The sequence below is a fragment of the Abramis brama genome, assembly GCF_963993115.1.
Source record: "Abramis brama genome assembly, chromosome: 7".
Classification (NCBI taxonomy): domain Eukaryota; kingdom Metazoa; phylum Chordata; class Actinopteri; order Cypriniformes; family Leuciscidae; genus Abramis; species Abramis brama.
Window position 1 is genome coordinate 6,979,044 of NC_139969.1, and position 17,135 is coordinate 6,996,178.

The 17,135-nt window shown below is 37.2% G+C and overlaps 1 protein-coding gene across 1 annotated transcript; it reads left to right on the plus strand.

Annotated features, from left to right (window-relative positions):
• Positions 1-12,404: 12,404 nt before the first annotated feature.
• Positions 12,405-16,594, plus strand: LOC311087057 (macrophage mannose receptor 1-like; the record flags this gene model as incomplete). The annotated part of the gene is made up of 4 exons (XM_084120308.1): positions 12,405-12,624; positions 12,796-13,131; positions 15,814-16,149; positions 16,236-16,594. 4 exons carry the CDS (start codon positions 12,405-12,407, stop codon positions 16,592-16,594), a joined length of 1,251 nt encoding a protein of 416 aa, XP_083976434.1.
• Between the last annotated feature and the right edge of the window lie 541 nt (positions 16,595-17,135).

The window sequence follows — 17,135 nt, forward strand, 5'->3', positions numbered from 1 at the left end:
ACGTTTGAAGCTTTGAACATCATGCGTTGGAAGGTCGGAACTGCTGGTTTGAAAAAATTGGCGCTTCGCGATGTATAAAAGGGAAAACAATTATCGAAGAAGCATTACTTATTTAAATTATTTAACACCATTCTTCCCTATAACATAAATTGTAAAAAAAAAAAAAAAAAAAAAAAACCCAAAAGATTTCTACTCATGTCAGTCCTAATTATGATCACTTGTATTTTTTTATATTGATCAATACGTGAATCCGTTGACCAGGCTACACATGACACGAGTTGTGGTCTCATTGGCACAGATTAATTTAGAAGAGATTAGATGAGATTAGATAGAACTGTATTGATCCCAGATTGATTCCACTCTTGCGTCACAGACTTCCGAAACTTTGTTTGGTCACGTGCTTTTTCGGCTCTGCTGTGATTTGTTAGATATGATGGAGAAAACAAGTCTGACCACCAGATGTCGCTAATGCGTACTGTGTTAAAAACTTTGAGTAATGAACCATTTTTCGGCAAAATTTGATGAAAGACTTGATGAAAAAGATGTTTTCGTTTTAAGTTGTGTTAAGCCAGTTGCACACTGACTTGTCCAGAGATTTACATCATCAATCAATCACACGTTCGGTGACTGTGAGCTGCATTATGCAGGATTGAATGGTGGCTAAAAATAAATCTCTAATGTTAATCTGGTAATGGCTTGTCATGAAAAACTAAGACAATTTGACAGTCGTCGTGGTAGAAGTCAAAACGGCTGGTAGGAACTACACGACATTCCTCCCAGGTAAGTGATATCACCAACCCTAAAATTTACATAAACCCCTCCCCCGGGAACGTGATTTAGAGGCCCTGTCCCAAATGGCACACTTCATGCACTTTCAGGGCCCTATCTTGCACCCAGCGCAATTGACTTTGTACAGCGACGCATGTATCATTCCTATTTTGCACCCGCGCAAAGCGCGTTTTTCCCTCCACAGAAGCAGGTCGCTAAACTAGGGAATGAACTTGCGCTCATTGGGCGGTTCAGCGCAAAAAAGGAGGTGTGTTCCGGCGCAAACGTTCCTTCATGCTATTTTGCAGGTTTAGAAAACAATTGCGCCACTAACCAGGAAAAAAATGTTTAAAGTCAGTGGCGTGTTGCGCATGTTATTCATATGCTATTTTAAGGGCGCATGCTTGGCCATAATCAATGAAGCGTGTGCACAACGCGCATACACTTTGATTCTCTCATCTACACAGAAGCAGCAGTTTTCATTTTTGCAAATCATACATTATTACGATAGATAGATAGATAGATAGATAGATAGATAGATAGATAGATAGATAGATAGATAGACAGACAATTTATTATAAAAGCATACATCTAGCTTACACATTTACCCAAATTATCATACGCCTTTTTAACCGAAGTTAATTTGGGTGGGTTTCTCCATCCCCAACCTCCCTGACGAGAGCGTTGCTCTCCTCGGCTGTGAACCGCTCCTGGCGCGCGCCTGGCAAATCCGCCGTTTTGATAGGAATCGCTTTAGAACAAACGCGCCTGCTCTTAAAGGGAATGTGAGATGACGCTCTGATTGGTTTATTTCACGTTACGCCCAAACCACACCTATGAATAATGAAGCTGCTTCAGACCAACCCATTTTAGATTTGCGCCTGGCGCAAGAGTCATTTATCCCGCCGGGAAACTAGCAACAGCGCCAAGACCCGCCCACAAAGTCACTTGCGCTTTGCGCTTTGACACTTGCGTTTCAGATCGTTAAAATAGGGCCCTCAGTCTTGTGGACTTACAATGGCTGCCGCGTGCGCGTGTCCGTTAAGTCCGTCAGATCGTAGGGTGTCCCATTTGTCACTTTAGGCCTCAGAAGGGTGCTCGCGAGCGCCGATGTGTGCACTTTTGCCGAGCCCGCACTGATGGGGGCTCCGCAACAGACTACTTCCCGACAATCAAAGCGGCATTATGTCACGAAAGTGCGGACTAGTAGGAAGACCACGAGTGCTTAGGGTGTCATTTGGGACAGGGCTATAGATTATCATGACAGAATATGCTAATCAATGGCTAGAAGATAACTATACACAAGCTACCTAAATTCATCAACTAACCATTCAGAAATGTCCTGTTGCATTCTACATGTTGTCACTTCTTCTTGAGTCTCTCCATTATTGTCTGACTCCGGTTTGAACATAAACAATGACATTTTCAGTGCATGTGTGATGTAAAAGGACATAAGCTGTTGTAGCTCCGCCCCCTGTGCTGAGAGCAGCAGCTCATTTGAATTTAAAGGGACACACACAATAACAGAGTTTTTGCTCACCCTCAAAAATGTTTTTTAACATGCTATATAAAAATATCTGTGGTTTTTTTTTTAGCTAAAACTTCACATACACACTCTGGACACATCAAAGACTTATTTTACATCTTGTGAACACCCCTTTAATTTGGTCATGGCTTGTCATGAAAAACTAAGACAATTTGACAGTCGTCGTGGAAGAAGTCAACACTGCAGGACTGTGAGTCCAATCTTCTGACACTGCCAGAATTTCGTCAGAGGTAAAATTTTAGCGCAATGATCATTATTCAGCTGTCGGTGAACATGTCAAACTAATGATCATAGACTTCTGATTTTGGCCTAGGATCTGAGGAATCTTTCAGGATTAGCAAAATGTGTCTTTGACGACCAAATCGTGGCTGAAATTGTACAGTGTGTACCCGGCTTTACAAAATAATATACTTGGCTTTATGTGCTAATAAAGTTTAAAAATATGCTTAATTGTGCTTCTTTTTAGGCTTGCAGTCTATGAAGATAAAGGCAGCAACCTTCCAGTTACCAGCTCCAAGCTTGCAAAGCCCACACTGTCTGTTTAATTAAGCAAATGTGTAATCTGCCTCTCAAAGCATGTGTACAGTACATGTTAGGGCTGGGTATTGACACAATTTTCACAATTCGATTTGATTTTTGATTCACAAGCTTGCAATTCGATTCGATTTCGATTTCGATTCAATCCAATATTGATTATTTTGGATATCAGGTACAATACATGGCAAATTTTCTCAAGGGAAACAAATCTCTTAACTAGCCTACTGTAAACTATGGGAGTCAGTTGTAGCCTACTTCATTAGCCTATAGTATTGAAGGTAAAAATTAACTGATTTATATACAAACACTTAAATTACGCTTTTATTTATTTTTATAATAATAAAAGTTATATTAAATATAAACATTTAAATGGTGGCTGTCATAAAAACTTGCCAGATTTATTCAAACATGCAAATACTGAAGAACATTAAAAATTATAATGAATATGTAATATGGTGCATATATTTAGCAAAATGCTCCTCTCTAGAGTTAATTTTTCTAGCTGACTAACGAGTTTATGGTCACTGGATATGTTTTTTCTGAGGTAAATGTGACGTTACATGACATTGTTTACCAGCTGTTTACTGACGTCTTTCCACGGTTGAAACACTGATTGAGGGATTCCACGTGACATGATACGGATTTCGGTTACACTTTATTTTAAGGTGTCATTGTTACAGTGTAATTATATATGTAAGTACTGAGTAATATTAAGTAACATGTACTTACTATAGGGTTAGGGTAGGATTAGGGTTTGGTTGAGGGTAGGGGTTGCACGACTACTGATTTCTGCTAGTCGATTTCTTATCAAAACAATACTCGAGTAACTCGACTACTCGTGGTTCATGCTACTGTAAATGAAAAGACAAGAAATAGCTAGATCTTATCAATAAACATTTATTAATTCATATCCTAATGCAACTAATTACATAAGTAAACTCTCAAAACATTATAATTATGACATTTCATTTTTAAATTTTCATGTAACAGTCTAAAGCCAAATAAATAGCCGTTCTTGCCTTTCATTTCAGACGTCTGCTTCTAGGCCCGTTCACATATCGCGTCTTTTTCGCGCTCAAGTTCGTTATTTCAAATGTAGGCACGCGGCGAGCGCGCTCATAATGGAAGCAATGTGGTGCGCTAGTAGGGTAGTCTTAGAAATGGCACAATCTACTCGTCATAAGATGAAAACATCTCAACTTTTCAGAATGCCTCAAGCAGGTCATGTGACAAAACCAATCAGCTTCGGCCTTCCCGTAACATCATCGAAAGCTCGGCCGAACAGCTGATCGTAGCTGTACAGGGCGGGTTTTTCCTTCTCATCTCCAGAAATATATCTAGTAGTAAAGCAAGGGCTAGAAATCAATTAATCCTTTGCTGATACTTCTTCGTCGTCATCATGGAGAGCGCAGTTCATGGTTGCATAGCAACGACAGACGCCATGGGAGCGCAAGCGCTTGTAGGAGACAGCGGCACGGCCGCGCTTTCCGCACGTTTTTGGGATATGTGAACGGCCTCTTGCAGAGTTGGCCAATTACAATATTTTTGTCATTCTTGATGAAATACTTCCACACATCTGACGTGTGGTGTCTGTTGGTGACGTTCGCCATTTTTAATTCATTTATGGTTAATGGACGCTCGGGTAGTCGATTGTTTCCGACAGCGTCGACTAGTGGTTGAAGTAGTCGATCTATCGACTACTCGACTAGTCTAAGCAGGTTAGTTGCATGTAATTATGAATAATTTACTGTTATTACTACAGTAAGTACATGAAACGTATGTAACAAGGTCACTGTAAAATAAAGTGTTACCCGGATTTCGATAAGTTGTACTCTGTCTTTTAACACACTTACAGATGGTCATTCATGTTTATTTCGTGCTGTAACTGGTATTATTAAGGTACCTGCTGCTGCTCTAGAGCAATCTCACGCCACAGCGCCAAAACGATATGTTTTTGAATTTCGTAAGAAAATGGACGTAATTTGAAATCTGAGACTTTGTTTCATATCAATAGTATCAAAGCACAAAGATTATTGCGATTTATTGGATGAGATGCGCGCTACAATGTTCCAATCATTCATCAACTGAAAACAGGATGACTAATCGATTCTTGGGATTTAAGAATCGATATCGGTTCGTAAAACTGAGAATCGATTAAAATTGAGAAATCGATATTTTTTACCCAGCCCTAGTACATGTACAGTGTTCTGTATGCATTCACCACAACCACCCTTATCAATGTTTTGTTTAATCATATTTCAGTTCCTCTTCTTTTCCTAGAACAGCAGCACACATAAACAGCAGAGAGGATCTGCGTGTTCAGTCATGGACGGGAGTCTGTTTTCGCTGCTGCTGCTGTCAGGTTGGTGTGATCATTTATAATCTGTATTTATGATGATGTGTACACACATATAGATGTTTTAACATGTTGATTTTAAAGGGCTCTTCAATTTCTTGACATTAGAGTGTGATGATGCTAAGCCAAATCAGATGATAGAAGTTGTGATTAAATTAAAGCGGGTGAGGCTTCTTTTTGAATTTGATAATCATCTGCACATTTTATCTTTGTCTCCACACTTTGATACCAAGTGATTTATTGCCACTTTACCTCACCTTATTTCCGCTTTACCTCACCTGCCCCCGGATCAGCCGGACCCCCCCTAAAGTGAATGCAGAATTTAACCCTGTCAAGTTAGTGCACACATATTAGGAGCAAAGTAGTGAGTAGTGAACACACACACACTGCAAACGTGGATACACACACCCAGAGCAGCGGGCAGCCTGTGTGGCGCCCAGGGAGCGATTGGGGGTTAGGTGCCTCGCTCAAGGGCACCCGAGTCATTTCCTGCCGGTACTGGAATCAAACCAGCAACCTTTGGGTCACCAACTCTGTAACCATTAGGCCGTGACTAAACATTAGACCATGAACCATTAGACCACAGTCTACCATTCAAATACTGTGGGAAAGACAATATATGATAGAACTATCGAACTATCTTACTATTACAATACAATCAGTAAATATGATAACGGTTTTACCACCTCCGCCTTGTTTTGAGCCTTGTATTTACCAAAACATCACAAATATGCAAAGGGCAGGGGGGTTGTTTTGACTAAATCTGGTCCACATTGCAGCTTACTCTGTTCTGGACAACAATAACTGAGACAAACATGTAAAGTAACCAAAAATGGTTTATTTAGTTTTACTTGCCATTTATGGGCAGGTTTAACGAAATATCCAGTGCTGCGACATCACACTTGTACATCTATGACCCTCCAGAGGTGACTTTAGCAGTTGTACGTAAAAATATAAAGGATTTACAACAACAACAAAAAAAATTGGTAAGAAATACAAATTTTACACTTGACCAATTTACAATCATGTTAATGCTGTAGAAAAACAAACAAACAACAACAAAAATATTGTTGGAGTTAGCTATGGAAATTTAACATTTTACTTTCCCAGATTTAACTTCAGATAACTCAAATATCCAATTTGTCACATAATACAACTTCACATTTCAAGTTTACTTAAAATTTTTACAAATGAACACAAATTTAAATCAACAATTTTTCAGTTTACAGCCAGCAATTGCCAAACACACAGTAGGCTAAACTCTATAAACTTAATAGATAGTATGTTTTGTGTCCATGTGTTTCCAAATTGCTGTTGTCTCTTATGTTTACCATTGTGAATTAAAATGTTTAAAATGAAATAGGAAAAGGGGGTTGGTGATGTAGAGTGGCTTAAAAAATATTTGAGCAAGTCTCTGATGTCCCCAGAGAGTGTATGTAAAGTTTTAGCTCAAAATACCCAAACATATCATTTTTTTACAGCATGTTAAAATCGTCCCTTTTTGAGGCTGGGGGTTTGTTAGAATAAATAGCTAAAGGTCTCGTCCGCATTCCAGCTTTTTTGTTCTGGACAAAAACTGAGACAAACATGTAAAGCAACTAAAGACAGTTTGTTTTACTTGACATTTATGGGCAGGGTTAACCTGAACTAACCAGTGCTGTGACATCACACTTGTACGTGTGTATGTCTATGAACCTCCTGGGGTGACTTTAGCAGTTTTACATACGTCTCTGTGTAAAAATATAAAGGATTTAAAAAAAAAAAATCCAGGTAAGAAATTACAAGTTTATGTTTGACCGTAGTTTACAATGATGTTAATGCTGTAAAAAATTGTTGGAATTAGCTCTGAAAATATAACATTTTAGATAGCTCAAATATCCAAGTTGTCACTTAATGCAACTTCACATTTCAAGTTGACTTAAACTTTTACAAATGAACACAAAGTTAAATAAACAATTTTTACAGTTTACAGCATACTATTGTCAAACACACTATCTGTTAAGTTTATAGGGTTTAGTCTACTGTATGTTTTGTGTATTTCCATATGTTTCCACTTTGCTGTTGACTATTGATTTAATTTGATTTCCAGTGTACATTCATGCCCAAGGTCTAAAATATGAATGTTTTCACTTTGTTACAAATTAAATGTGTTGCAACACTTATTGGTCTTCCCTGATACACAATTTAAATAATAATAATACTAGTAGTAAAATAATAATAATTTAATAGCATAACTTATAAAAAAAACAAAAACATTTATATAGCCTATGTTAGAATTTTGTGTTAAACCGTAGTGTCAAGATATCATCAGTATTATGCTTTTTGCACATGTGGAATGTTTTGTCCATCGATAAGATGCTGTAGTACGTGCTGAAACATCTTCTAATGAAAATTAGCTATTTGAATATGAAAATTACTAGCATCTTGACTTCACAAAAATTTGCATATATTTTGTGTTAGACCTACATGAGGCCAAAAGCTATATTATAGTGCAGACTGAACCTCCTAATCTCATTCTGATGCTCATTCTGAAGTTTAAATATAAATAGTGTAATTTGGTGCATTCAGGTGAGTCAGACTCTGGAGGTTACTTTTATTTTAGTTCCAGGCTAATATGTAGAAATCTGTGACATACTTGTGTCTCAGGCATCTGTGCACTTTTTCAAACACTTGATGTCACTAACCTGGACAACTTACATTTACATGTAGATGTATTCATTAGGCAGATACTTTTATCCAAAGTGACCAACGAATGAGTAACATCACCAGCAAATTCACATAAGAACCAATGATATTCAAGTGCAGCAACTCTGTATTCCTGTAGCTCAAAAACTAGAGCATGTCTATGCAGCAAGCTTAACACTCCGCCAAAAAGTACCCAAGACAGAGCTGACTTCAAGTGCATTTAATGGAAGCGGTGTAACGCTGCAAAAAACAACAGTAGAAAATATACATTAACTTACCAGACACTTAGACGAGCATAAACCTCTTCTGATACATCATTCTCAAATATATAGATAGCATAGAATACATAACATTAGACAACATTACAATATTATTGCATAACACAACAGCTTACATTCCTTTTAGTGTGCAAATGTTTACACAAATTTGAAATTAAACCATTATTAAAAGATTTTAACTGTAAACCCAAATTACAATACAAATCCAACAAGCATGTAAAGTGTGCTTGGTAGTTCTGTCTGTAAGCACATCTAACATCTTCAAAAACAACACCATGATATATGATAAACACGAAAGAACATTAATAACATTATTGATTTAGCCTTAACCCTTAAAGACAATGGGTCTCATTCATGAAACACGAGCAGAACGAATTTTTGTGTAAATCGTGTGTAAAGTGGTTCTGGCGTAAATTTTCGGATTCATTAAAATGTTCGTATTTCCCAAATGTTAGTTGGTACGAAAGAAATCTACACCTGCTCCCAGCCACGCGTAAATAGTACGTTTAACATCCGAACGTTTTGCTCATTAATAAACTGCATTTTAATTCAACGTAATCGGGTACATATTTACACAGCATTTTGAAAAAGTATTATATATAGTAATTACATACGGTTTTTCTTTTTACTTGTATTACGAGAGCCAGTAATAGCATCTGCAAACGGAACACAAGTCCACAAGTTTTTTTTATTTTTTTATATTCAAGCTGTTTTTTTTTTGTTTTGTTTTTTACAAGTCCGCAAGTTACAAGTGTTGCAGTCAAGCTTCATGTCGAACCATTTTCTTTTCACTTCTTGGACTGTTCGATTAAAAGATGAAACTCCATTAACTGCATCTGTAATATGCTGCCAAGCATTTTTACCTAAAGCATGTAGCCTATTACCTAAAAAAATCCCTTTTTTTTAGGACCTGATACGCCACTATGTACGCTTGAAAATAAAATGTGGCGTTTTGAATGAACTTCTGATAATAAAACTTCAATTTCTGCATCTGAGAAATTTCTCTTCTTCATTCGCTTTTTTTTTTTTTTTTTCTTCCAAAATTATACATGTAATAATACAATAGCATTCGCTTTTGAGAAGACATGTTGAAATCCTTCGTTTCGTGTCATAATATGATGCCCATATATAGCTGTCAGTCGGTTTTAATTGGCGGGATTTATGGTAATTGAGAATGAGCGTGCACGCGCGTCCCATTTACGAGTGATTGGAATTCATTAACCCACACACACATTTCACTATCAAATCTGACGTTTACGAAGTATTTGTGAATCAGGAGAAGAATTTTCGGGAATGTCTCTTTACGCGCAAATCACTCACATATTTACTCGTATATTTACGAATGTTTCATGAATGAGACCCAATGCCTTTTCAAGAGTAAAGTATGGATGGTGATGGATATCAAATGTGTGCTCTCTCAAATGCCTCACAACAAAATGGCTTATGCACATGCTCTACTAAAGGGCATATTACCTCTAGGGTTCGCTAAATTGCAAACTGGAGCAGGGAACAGTATCATGTCACTAACAACATGGGTTTGATTCCCAGAGAATGCATGAACTGATCAAATGTCAAATTTACTGTAGGTCACTTTGGATAAAAGTATCTGCCTTTAATCCTGTATGTTCTAGCAGATTTATTTCTTACTACACCGAGAAAGTATCAGTTCCATCAAAGGTTACACTCTACACTGTCTTTCAAAAACTGTATGGGCCATTTTTATACTATGCAGATTGTTAAAATAGTACCTTTTAAAAACTTAATGTAATTGGTACAATAATTAAAACTTAGAGAATAAAAGGCAGACATTGTTAATAGACAAAAAGGGTTTGGTAAGTTCTGATGTTTAATTAAACATATTTGGAGTGCACTTCTTAACATGAAGTATGTGAAGTCATGATACATTTGCAATGTACTATTTGTATTCACTCCTTACAGAACTGTGACAGAAATTTTTGATTAATGTTTGATCATCTCTCAATCCAGCAGAGAGGATCTGTGTGTTCAGTCATGGACGGGAGTCTGTTTGTGCTGCTGCTGTCAGGTTGGTGTGGTCATGTGTAATCTGTATTTATGATGATGTGTACACATAGATGGTTTAACCCTCTGGGGTCTAAGGTGTTTTTGGGGTCCTTGAGATGTTCTGACATGCCCTGACATTTTTGCTTTTTTCAGTTGCTTATAAACATATTAATGGCAAAAAAAAAATACACACTATTTAGCACAAACAGGACTACCATGAAATGTGAGCAACAAGAATGTACATGTCTGCATTTTTGAGAGAATAATGTTTATGCGTGGTTATTGAAAAAACTAAAAACTAAAGTTTCTGAAATAAGGCCATAAAACACATTCTAAATATGTGCCAATAAGACTTTTGTCTAATGGATGTCATTGCCTAGTGTTTTTTCTTCAAAATAAAGTGAAAATCACCCTGCCTTATCATTCACATAACACAATACATTGATTTGAATTTTGCAAAGCACTTTCTGTTTGGAAAGGCCATATGCGGAGTGGGCGTCAACGGTCATGTATATGTAGTGGTTCACACCTTAGGAGACAATGGGGCCCGCATACTTAATTAGCCATTCATTCAGGTGAGTCACTGAGCCACAAGAATGCAAGAGCAACAGTTGGAAGCATCTCAATTCTTCTTTATTTTTCCTCATATTGTGCTTGCAATTTGGCCTATAATATCCAAGGAAAACATGTCTAGTAATTGTGCAGTTAATTCTCATACTGTATTTTCAGTTTTGGAATATTTATGCTCTCCCCAAATTTGTCAATAATAAAACACAATAAAAGTTATTTAAAGAAAAGGCTTATATTTACCTTTTAATAGTTTGTTTACATCTACCTTATAAATATATTTTTTTTATTAAAAAGGTTACAATTACAACAACAATTCAAGTGTAATCTTTCTTTGTAAAAACTAAAGTATACATTTTATCATACATATTTCAAAGTTAAGGATTTGATTGATTATTTGATAACTTTATTTTTGACAAAACATATATTTAACATAAGCAAATATTGGCAAACAAAAGCTTATTTGAGGTGGCAGATATTTTACATTAAAAATGTATAATCTATCCAAAACTAATCAACGAAATGTTGTCTTTCATATGTCTGTAACATAGGTCTTTCATTTTTATTATAAGAAATATAAATGTTAATTTGCAGTTTAAATCCAGGAAATTTGTTAATGAAAAAAATATTAAAAGTAAGATACAATTGATACAAAACGAAATTCGTTTTAAAGAAAGGATTTGTACTTTCTGTTTTGAGGTCTCTGTGAAAGTTTGAAAGTCTTTTAGTGATTTTTTTAGAGCGCTCGCGTCCATAACGGAGAATATTGTCTCGTAATATTGTTTTTTCCTCATAAATGCGAACACGAAAAATAAAAGACGACTTTTAAGTAAAACTTACTCCGAAATTGTGTTCTCGGCGGAATTCGCTCTTCAAAATGCTGCCGTTCGTCGTCTGAGTTACAATCTTCCTCTGAGGAAAAGGTGCATTCTTCCTCGCTGTCCAGAATCATCTGAAGGGCATCTTTATTACCGGAGAAGCGTTTCATACTCAAAACGCGATGAACTATCAGTAAGTCTGATGAAGAAACTTTTTTATGGCATTGATCGAGGGGCGTATGCGATGCATACTAGATCACCTAACTATTTACATGTGAATCGCGCCGGGGGCGGGGCGGCCTCAGCACATTATAGAGATAATGAAGCAGAAGGAAAAACGGTACCTCTCCTTGCTTTCAAACGGATTACATGAGTTGAAAACATTTGTTTTTTATATAAATTACTTCATTTAAAAGAGGAGATTTCAAGCTTCGTAAAGACATATCTCACGTGCCTGTGTGAGAAGTATTCGCTGAGTTATGATTCATTTTCGGACGCGTTTCAGAATGGACTACACGGACAGAAAGAAGGCAGAACTCGCTTCGTGTTTATTTTTCTTTATTTGTCGAAAAGCACAACACTATGTTTTTATTGTGAGTATACACAAAAATAATACACATTTAACAGAATCGATTGATGTATGAAACTTGTTTTGTAAAATCAAAGTCAAAAGAGTATTTTGGGTCTTAATTCAACTCATAAGGAAAAAAGCGAGCAGATCACGCCGGCGTGATCTCCGACCTCTGAGGGTTAACATGTTGATTTTAACAGGGCTCTTCTGGAGCAGTTCTGCTCTTTCTCGTCAGTACCACTATATAAATGTGAGAATGTCGTGGCCAGAGGCTCAGAGTTACTGCAGAGCGAAGTACACTGACCTGGCTACTGTAGACACCATGGGTGATGTGAACAGGCTGGTGAATATAGTGGATGCTGGATACAGTGGATCAGTGTGGATTGGACTGAAGAGAGGGACACAGACACGCTGGGCTTGGTCTAATGGAGAAAACAAATCTTCTCAGTACTCTAACTGGGCTTCAGGAGAGCCAAGTGAGAATTCAGTTTGTATAGCTTATCGTGCCGGGTTCTGGTGTGATAATGGATGTAGCTATGACCGATATTTTATTTGCTACAAGGGTGAGTTCACCGTTCTTTTAAATGTATTATTGAGCAGTTTAACTGGGAAAGGAGAGCTATGAACTTATTCTTTTTTCTCAATAGAAAATAATGGATACATCTTGGTACAGAGCGCTAAAAATTGGAGTAATGCTCAGAGCTACTGCAGACAGTATTACACAGATCTGCCCACTATCCACAACTCTGAGGAAAATAAACAGATAACTAAGATTCTTTTACCTGGATATTACATCTGGTTTGGGCTGTTCCAGGACTCTTGGGAATGGTCTGACAAATGGAGCCGCTTCTTTAGAAACTGGGCAGCAGGACAACCATCCCAGAGTTCAGGATCTGGTGACTGTGTTGGCATGTCAAGAACCAATTCTGGGAAATGGGCTCATGAAAGCTGTGATCTGGAGTATCCTTTTATCTGCCATGGATGTGAGCATCTAATAAATTAGATCATGTTAGACAGAATGACTATCATTTCATGTTCCATATATAGGTATTGTTAATTACTGTATTTAACAGTGAGCGTGTACAAACACAACAATGCACTGATCACGATCAAAAAAATTTAATTCTAAAAACCTGACACTCAAAACAGCACAATTTATTTTATTTTTTTTTGGAATAAATTATAGACTAACCTATACAGAAAGCAAGGAAGCTGTGACTATTCCCAAACAACCTGATCTCATGAGAAAATGTAGCTATTTTCTGAGTTGGTGATTTCGTATGAATTCGTATCATTTATATTATTATGCAAAAAGCGTGAAGGTGCATTTTGATAATCTATACAAATGAACACAACTTTTATACATTTTGAAAAGTAAATACAATCAGCAGAAGTCAAAAGCTAAGCGTAGGTTATAAACAAACTACACCACGGTCACATGACTTCAACTTCACCATCACTAAGCTTCTGAAAACTCTTTCAGTCTTTGTTTAAAAACATTTTCCCTGAAAGTTTGAGTTTTAATATTTTGCAAGAGTGAACTTAATACAATAACAGAATAAACAGAATAAATATTAACAGAATAAACAAAATGAGGCTGTGAAAGCAACTAGTCATTACAAGTTTTTACCTGTTAGACTGATGATGTTTAATGTCCCCGACAACTGTGGTCCCATTTAGCTAGCCTTTTATAAGACGAGTAAAAGCTTTAAAAGGCTACAGACTACAGAGGTTGTCTGGGACATTAAATGTCATCAGCTGAACAGGTAAACTCATCTATACACTAGTTTTTATAGCCTTGTTGTGTTTATAGTTGCAGTCTTGAGGGTGACGTTGAAGTGATGATACCGTGGAGTAGTTTGTTTATAGCCTGCATTTAGCTTTTGACTTCTGCAGATTGTATTTGCTTAAAGTTTCATAAAAGTTGATTATTATGATTAACAAATATGTAAGAATCATGAGCTTCTATGAGTCACAGACTTTATTTTCTGCAATAAAAAAGCCAATGGAAAAATCATTTTGGGTTTTTTGTCGAGTGAACCAGGGTGATGCTAACTTCCAGGTTGGCTTACAAAAATATATCAGTAATTCAGCACTCTACTGTCTGTCTATTTTCTGTGATTTTATTTTAAATCAGTCTATTCCTATGGTTTGACTTGATTTGTATCTCAGCACTAGAAATCAAGAGTAGCCTTCATGTATAATCATGAATAGGCTATATAAAAAAACCAATTTGAATCATATACTAATACATTGTACCATTTTTCTCAAGATGCACTGTGATATTCCCACATACTTTCAAAATTAAAAATGCAATAAGTATTAACTGTCCATAATTTGATTCCAAAATACAGCGTTTGTGTAAGCACAACAGTAAAGTTGTGCTTAAAGAATAGTTGATTTGTTCTTCACACTGTGACTCCGGATAAACTATCTATGCAAGAACTTGAAGGCACCTCAGGACAACTTGAGCGAACAGCTATCCCAGCTACGCTTAGGAGAGATTTGTTGCAAGAGAGTTACTGCACGCCACGAGAGTTATTGCAATCGCTTCTGTTTTCTTTTTGTTTCCTTATGCCTGTGGTTATTGACCCGTTTTCAGGTTATCACCTTAAAAACCCATGCACCCAGTGGGGTTACCAGACAGTGGTGAGGTAGAAACCAACTGGCCGGGGGCTGCCCAGCTTGAGGCAGGCGTTAGCTACCCAAATGAGACACAATGGTCTCTCCCACCATCGGAAGCAATCCCTGGCGTTACACTTTACGCCAATCAAGCAGTAGACTTATAACCGGGAGACTGTTGCTTCCCTGCATATTGAATATGGAGTGGCCTCTCTAGTGCATGAAGCCCCGCTAAAAATGTTAGGGGAAACGAGGTGTTACCCATGCATCAGGTCAGAAAGATCCAAGATAGGGGCAAAAGCTGATACAACTTGGATTTGATGCCGTCGCAGGAGTTGCCAGAGCTGCCTTTAGGACTCCAACTCTGGACTTATCCTTAGGGTTGACCCCTGAAGCCTTACCCATGGCTAGGTATAGCCACAAGGCAGCAGAGGTGTCTTACCTTCACCTCTTCTCCTGTCAGTGGAAACGGTTCTGCCAGGTTTAGATGCTAATCCACACATGAAGGCCATGAGCTGGACTTGGTTGTCAGAGGCTAATTAAGCCTTTTGAGGAGCAACCTTTGGAACATTCTTAGTCTCTATGGATTTCATCTCTAATTTGTATGAATTCGTACAATCACATTCGTAAGTTTTCTGCTTACTCCTTAGTGACGGGTATGTTTAGTGTTGGATCTTCATGCTTAGTTTTTATTCTAATAATATTTTTCTGTGCAATTCACTTCATACAAATTCATATGAAATCACCACCTCAGAACATAATTATGTTCCCTGTGAGATCAGGTTTGATAAAAAGAATATCTTTAATGTCAATAATTTTGGATCAGTAAGTCTCCCAAATGTGTCAGTTCAGTTCTGAATATTTTTAGGCCATCTTTATTATTAGACTAGAAATATTTAGTCTATTACAAATTTAATTGGCTCAGTTTCAGCTTATAAAATGCTCCAAAAAATATCATGTGTTTTAGAGCAATATGCTTTCTAAATATGATTGTATATTTAAATATCTATTATCTTTACAATCCTGTCATTTCCCTCCTATAGGGCGCAAGTACCAGTACCAGTTTATAAATGAAAGAATGACATGGCAAGATGCTCAGAGTTACTGCAGAGCGAGATTCACTGATCTGGCCACTGCTGACAACATGAGCGACGCGAGTTTGCTGCTGAATACAGTGGATGCTGGATACAGTGGTTCAGTATGGATAGGTCTCCACAATGGAACAGAGTATCGCTGGGTTTGGTCTTTGGGCCCACTGTCCCAGTACAGTAACTGGAATAAAGGAGAACCAAATGGTGATGGGGAGTGTGTGAGGAGTTTTAATGGAAAGTGGTACGATGAGAACTGCAGCACCGTTCTCCCATTTGTGTGTTTCAATGGTGAGTCCTCAAATCTGGCTATTTTTTCCCCACACTTTAGCTGATCCTAAACTAAGGGCTGGTCTTTATCTGCCGTTTCTGAACAGATAGCACTGGTTTCATTATCAATGAGACTGCTATGACATGGAGAGATGCTCAGAGTTACTGCAGACAACACCACACTGATTTGGCGAGTATCAGCAGCGCAGAGCAGCAGAATCTGATCAGTGATCAAACATCGCTCTGGATTGGTCTGTTCCTGGACTCTTGGGAATGGCCTGAGCGGTGGAATCTCAGTTTTAGAAACTGGGCAGACGGTCAACCATCCCAGAGTTCAGGATCTGGTGACTGTGTTGGCATGTCAACAACTGATTCTGGGAAATGGGCTCAATACAGCTGTGATCTAAAGCATCCTTTTATCTGCCATGGAGGTGAATTTCCACAGTTAACAGAATCAAATGATTAAAAAAAGAGATTTATAAATCATTCTTGAAATAGAAACTACAAACAACTGTCACTGATATATAGGGATGTAACGATTCACTCAACACACAATGCGATACGATTCACGATACTGGTTTCACAATACGATTTTCTCACAATTTTTTTTAACAAAATGTGATTAAAACAAATTGAACAAGAGTCCTTTTATTTCTCAGACAAAATGCTGAACATTTCTTTGTAAAATTTAAATGCATTTTATGCCAAATAATAACACTAAATTGATATTTTAAAACAAATCCCCAAAAAGGGAGATCCAGGGAGATCTTCCAATGCTGTTTTCTTGTTTCAGCTCAGTCTAAGTGTAATTTAATTAAAATGTAAAAAAAATTAAATACAGCAGTGACAGGGGTTTCACGCTGTGATAAAGGCAAGATTTTAATATTTTTTCATATCATTTGTATCATTACACTTGCAAAAGTTAGAAAAACAGAACACATTGAATAATAATTCAGTGTCAACATCTACACTCTTGTCATGTTTGCTACTGTTTGACAGTGCGTGCA